We start from the raw sequence: 6,293 nt of genomic DNA, 5'->3' as shown, positions 1-6,293 counted from the left end.
ACTTGGTTGTGTAATAGACACCTCAAACTTAACACATCCTAACCTGAACACATCTTAGAAACTGGCCTTTCAGACTTCCCCATTTTAGTAATGGGCAAATTAATTTTTCCAAATGTTCAGACGAAACACCTTAGAATCATCTCTGACTTCCCTCTTCCTCTCACTCTCTATATCCAGCATATCACTGGAATGGGCAGCCCTATCGGTGAAATAATCCTGCCTCCAACCCCTGTTCCCCACCTCCACCACAACCTTCCTGCAGCAATGTCACCATGATCTCTTACCTAACTAGTGCAGTAGTTCACCCTCCTGTCTCCCTGCTTCTGCCCTTCCTCCTTACAGTTGAGAATGATAGTTGTGGTTCTGAACGATAATTTTAAAACATGTCAGATTATGTCATAAATCAGTGCAAAACAATCCAGTACATCCCCATCTCTCTCAGAATAAGCTCTACATGATGTAGCCCTTCCCTACAACTCTGACCTCACCTTTGCCCTTTGCTCACTGTCCCAGCCACATTACACTCTGATGTGCCAAGCAGAGTCCCACCCAGAGACTTTGTACCTGCTGTTCCCTCCTCTTGGAATGCTTTTCTCCCCAGACACTCATGATACTCATCCCCTTACTTCTTTCAGGCCTCTACACAAATGGCACCTCCGCAGAGAGCCTTCCACACATCCTATCTAAATACACGTTTGTCATTCTCCCCCAATTCTTTTTATTTTAAAAATTTAACAGCTTTATTGAGGTATAATTGGCACACAATAAATCATGCATATTTAAATTGCACCATTTTGGTAAGTTTTGACATATGTAATCATCAGTGAAACCATCAACACAATCAAGATGACTTATCCTTCCATTACTCCAATGTCTACTTGTGCTGCTTTGTAATCTCTTCCTGCTTCTCCCCCGCATTCAAGCAATTACTGATCTGGCTTCTGTCACTATGGATTAGTTTGCATTCTAGAATTTAATATAAATGGAATAATATAGTACACATTCTTTTTTTGTCTGGCATCTCTCACTCAACATAATTATTTTGAGATTCACCCATGTTATAGTGAGTATCAATCGTTTATTCCTTTTTATTATTGAGTAGTATTCCATTGTGTATTGATCCATTCACCAATTGTTGCATGGGGTATTTCTAGTTTGCAGCTACTACACATAAAAGTATTGTGAACATTCATGTACAAGGCTTTGGGTGAGCATATGCATTCCTTTCTCTTGGGTAAATACCCTGGAGAGTAATGACTGGGTTGTAAGGTAGATGTATGTTTAATTTTCAAGCAACTGTTAAACTGCTTTCTGAATTGTTGTACCATTGTACAAATCAACCAGGAGTGTATGTGAGTGTTGGTTCCCCCTATCCTTGCCACAACTTTTAGCAATTCTAAAAGGTATGCAGTATTATTTCATTGTGGTTGTGATTTAGAGCTCCCTAATTACTAATTATATGTAGCATTTTTTTTCATGTACTTATTTGCCACCCATATATCATATTTGGTGAAGTGTCTCTTCAAAACTTTTGTCCATTGTATTAGTATTCTGGTGCTGCATAACAAAAAGTACATACTTATTATCTCATGAATTCTGTGGGTAAGGAGTCTGGGCACAGTTTAGCTGAGTCCTCTGTTGAGGATCTCCCCAGACTGCAAACATGGTGTCTTTCTGGCTGATTTCTCATCTGGTGGCTTGATTACAGGAGAATCTACATCCCGGCTTATCAGGTTGTTGGCAGGACTCATTTCCTTGCAGCTGTATGACTGGGGCCCCAGGTTATTACTAGCTGTCTCATCTGGAATCTACTCTTACCTCTAGAGGCTCCCTGCAGGTCCTTGCCATGTGGCTCTCTCTGAGGCAGTTCAAAACATGGCTTTTTGCTTCTTCAGGAAGCCAGTAGGTGAATTTGTCTCTCTTCTGTCTGCCAAAATGGAGTTTTATGTAACATAAGGTAATCAGGGGAGTGACATCTCATCACCTTTGCCATAATATATTGGTTAAAAACAAGTCATAGGTTCTACTTGTACTCAGGGGAGGCATTTATACAAGGATATGACTTATTAGGGATCACCCTGGGGTGTGCTCAAGATTCATTATTTTCTTTGGTTGTCTATCTTTTATTATTGAATTTGAGAGTTCTTTATATTTTCTGGATGTATTTTTTTTAAGGTCTCACATATTTATTACTGAACTAACCTACTGGTGCAGAAGCATAGTAACAGAGAAAAATCATTTCCCCAATGAAACATGTCTACTGTTCAGGTAGTAATGATGTTTACAGAGTGATAGGATATGAGCATGTGACCTTCATGCAGCATAAATATGTGTGTCATCTCATGTGTAATCCCTTACAGACCCTGCTTGGTTCTTTTCCAATGCCTCCTCTTGGAGTTGTACCTGATTTTATTACCAGTTTTCATCTGAATCCACTGGGAAATGGGATGATTCTGCTTTTGTCTCTTGGCCAGGAGTCCCTTGATTCTAAAAGTCTCATGAGAAAACATGATGAGGAACAGTCAATCGCACACACCATAATGGCAGAGAAAAAGAGAGATCTGGAGGTATGTTTTTAAATTAAATATAGGGATGCCTGGGTGGCTCAGTCAGTTAAGCATCCAACTCTTGATCCCTGCTCAGGTCTTGATCTCAGGGTTGTGAGTTGAAGCCCCATGTTGGGCCCCGCATTGGGCCCCATGTTGGGTGTGAACCCTACTTAAAAATATAATCTAAAAATATAATTTTCTCCCAGTTTGTGACATGTCATTTTGTTCTCTTAAAAATGTCTCTCAAAGATCAGAAATGTTGAATGTTGATGAAGTCCAATTTTTCAGTTTGTTCCTTTATGGGTCATGCTTTTGTGTTGGAGCAAAGAGATCTTTCCCTAATGAAGTCATAATGGGTTTCTTCTATATTTTCTTTTAGGAGTTTTTTAGTTTTATATTTAGGCACGTGATCCATTTTGAATTAATTTTTGTAAATTGTGTCAAAGTAGAATTGGAGTTTATTTCTTGCACATGGATATACTGTTGTTGGGATATTGGTCTTTGGTTTTTTTGTAATATTATAGTCTGGTTTTGGGATCAGGATAACGCTGATCTCAGATAATGAATTGGGAAGTATTCCTCACCTTCAGTTTTATGGGAAAGTTTGTATAGAATTAATATTATTTCTTCCTTAAAATTTTGGTATAACTTGTCATTGAAACCATCTGAGCCTGGAAATTTCTTTGTAGGAAGAAATTTGTTTAATAGATATAAGGTTATTCAAGTCATCAAATTCTTGAATGAACAGTTTGTGATTTTCAAGAAATGTGTCCATTTCATTTAAGTTGTTGTCTAGTTTATAGGCATAAATTTTTTTAAAATAATATTCCATTATTATCCTTTAAATATCTATATAATCTGCAGTGATGTTGCCTCTGTTATTCCTAATACTGGTATTTTTTTTCTTCTTTTTTCCTGAAAACACTAGAAACTCATCAATTTTATTTATGTTTGCAAGAAACAGTTTTTTGTTTCATTGATTTTTCTATATTGCTTTCCTGTTTTCTATTTCATTGATTTTTGCTCTGATCTTTATTTCCTTTCTTCTACTTATTTTGAGTTTAGTTTGGTCTCCTTTTTTTAGTTTCTTAATATGTGAACTGAGGTTTTGAGACCTTTCTTCTTTTCAAAAAAGGGGTTTGGTGCTAAATTTCCCCAAAGTAGTGTTTTAGTACCATCTTGCAAGTTTGTTCTGTTTTTGTCATTTTCATTCAGTTCAAAATACTTTCTATTTTTCATTTTGATTTATACTTTGACTTATGGGTTGCTTAGAAGTATGTTAGTAAGTATTGAGAAACTTCCCAGAGAACTTTATGTTATTTATTTCTAGTTTAGTTCCATTGTGGTCAGAGAATTTACTTTGTATGACAAATTCTTTCTGATTCATTAAGACTTTAAATTTATGGCCCAGTATATAGTCTATCTTAGGATATGTTTTGTGTGCACCTGAAAGGAATGTGTATTCTACTTTTGTGGGTGGAGTTTTCTATAACTATCAATTGGGTCATGCTGATGGATACCATTACTTAAATCTTCTATGTCTTTATTGATTTCCTGTCTTTATTGAAGTTCTTCACTAAAATGGTCTCCTTATAGTTTTATCATTTTTGTTTCATGTACTTTGAAACTTTATTACTAGATGCATCACCTTTTGGGGGATTGTTTTGTGATATGGATGAGTTGACCATTCTATCATTATGAAATGACTTTCTTTACCTCTGATTATATTCTTTACTCTGTAATATACTTTGTCTAGTATTACTACAGCTACTGTACCTTTCTTTTGGTTAGAGTGCTATATACTTTTCCATCCTTTGGCTTTTAACATATTTGGTGCTTTTATATTTAAACTGTGTTTCTTACAGACAGCATACAGTTAGGTCTTGATTTTTTTTTCCTCCAAATTTAACAATCAATTCTTTTTATGTGGAGTATGTAGACCATTTACACTTAATGTGATTATTAATATAGTTATGTTTAAATCTATTGTCTTGCTAATTGTTTTCTATTTGTTCCACATTCTTTGTTCTCATCTTCTTATTTTCTATCTCTTTTTGGATTATTTTTATTATTTCATATGTAAGATGATTATAGCTCTTTGTTTTCTTATTTTAGTAGTTGCTTTAGAGCTTATAATATACATGTTTAACAGTCTACTATCGAGTGTATAATACGAGAAATTTACAACAGCATACTTCTATTTCTCTCCTAACATCTTCTGTGTTGTTGTCGCCACATATTTTACTTCTACATGTTATAAACCCTACATACATTGTGATTATTTTTGTGTAACTAATTATTTTAAAAGATATTTAAATAAGAAAGGAATCGTGTATATTTACCTATGAATTTACCATATTAGGGTTATTCATTCCTTTCTATAGATCTATATTTTCATCTTGTATCATTTTCCATCTTCTTGTAGGATTTTAGCATTTCTTATACTCCAGGTTTGCTGGTGGTGATGAACTCTTCCAGTTTTTGTATGTCTCAAAAGTCATTACTTTGGTTTTTAAAGATATGTTTGCTACTACAGAATTTTAGACAGACAACTTTTTCTTTCAGTAACTTAAAGATGCTGTTTCATTGCTTTCTGGCATGCATTGTTGTTGATGAGATATCTGCTGTCATAGTATTCTTATTCCTCTGTCTACAACATATCTTTTTTCCTTTGACTGCTTTTAAGATTTTCTATTTATCACTGGTTTGATTTGATTATGATGTGCAATCTGTAGTTTTCTTCATGTTTCTTGCACTTGGCCTTTATTGAGATTCTTGAATCTATGGGTTTATAGTTTTTATCAAATTTGAAAATATTACAACCAATATTCAAGTAGTTTTCTGTCTTCCCTTTCTCTCTCTCCTCCTCTGACTCTGATTACACATACAGGAGTTCACTTCAAATTGTTCTACACCCTACCAATGTTGAATTTATTTTAAAAAATTCTCTTTCTCTCTGAGTTTCATTTTGAATAGTTTCTACTGGTATGTTTTCAAAGTATACTGATGTCTTCTTCTGCAATGTTTAATGTACTACTAATATTATATCATCAAATTTTATTTAACATATTGTAGTTTTCATCTCTATGAGTCCAACTTTTGTATCTTTTATGTCTCTACTTAGCTTTTGAATTATAGTTATAATAACTATTTAATATCCTTGTCTACTAATTCTAATGTCTGTGTCAATTTTGAGTTGGTTTCAACTGATTACTCTTTATCATCATGGATTGTATGTTCCTGTTTCTTTATATGCCTGGTAATTTTGATTAGATACCAGCCATTGTGAATTTTTCCTTGTTGGGTTCTGGATATTTTTATTTTCATATAAATATTCTTGAACTTTGGTCTGTGATGAAATAGTTTGTGATGAAACTGGAAATAGTTTGGCCTTTTGGGTCTTGTGGTTAAGATTTGCTAGGTGAGACCAAATCAGTGCTCAGTCTAGGGTTTATTATTACTCCCTGCTCTTGAGGCAAAATCCTAGAATTATGAAGTTTTACAGTATGGCTAGTGGGAACAAATACTGTTTCTGGCCCTGTGTGAATACTGGGTACCTCTCCTTCTAGTCATTTTGGGTGATTCTTTCCCTGGGCTTGGATATTTTCTATACAGGTGCTTATTAGCACTTAGCTGACTACTCAATGGGACCCTTCTCCTGATCTTCAGGGTTATCTCTGTGTACATCTCTCTCCTCTTTTATTCTGCCCTGGGAGCTCTAAATTTTTTGTTCTGTCTGGACTC

The 6,293-nt window shown here is 34.8% G+C and overlaps 1 protein-coding gene across 1 annotated transcript; it reads right to left on the bottom strand.

The window, feature by feature from the left end:
* Positions 1–2,262: 2,262 nt before the first annotated feature.
* Positions 2,263–2,617, bottom strand: LOC125924009 (60S ribosomal protein L39-like). Its single transcript, XM_049632662.1, has one exon. The coding sequence runs from the start codon at positions 2,508–2,510 to the stop codon at positions 2,355–2,357; it is 156 nt and encodes a 51-aa protein (XP_049488619.1). The 5' UTR covers positions 2,511–2,617; the 3' UTR covers positions 2,263–2,354.
* Positions 2,618–6,293: the final 3,676 nt, after the last annotated feature.

The sequence above is a fragment of the Panthera uncia genome, chromosome B1 (assembly GCF_023721935.1).
Source record: "Panthera uncia isolate 11264 chromosome B1, Puncia_PCG_1.0, whole genome shotgun sequence".
Classification (NCBI taxonomy): Eukaryota; Metazoa; Chordata; class Mammalia; order Carnivora; family Felidae; genus Panthera; species Panthera uncia.
The sequence above is the reverse complement of the archived record's forward strand: the minus strand, read 5'-3'. Positions and strand labels throughout refer to the sequence as shown.

Bases quoted from the DNA above. Each gene is read 5' to 3' on its own strand.
- LOC125924009 (XM_049632662.1), bottom strand. From the start codon at position 2,510: ATGTTTTCTCATGAGACTTTTAGAATCAAGGGACTCCTGGCCAAGAGA.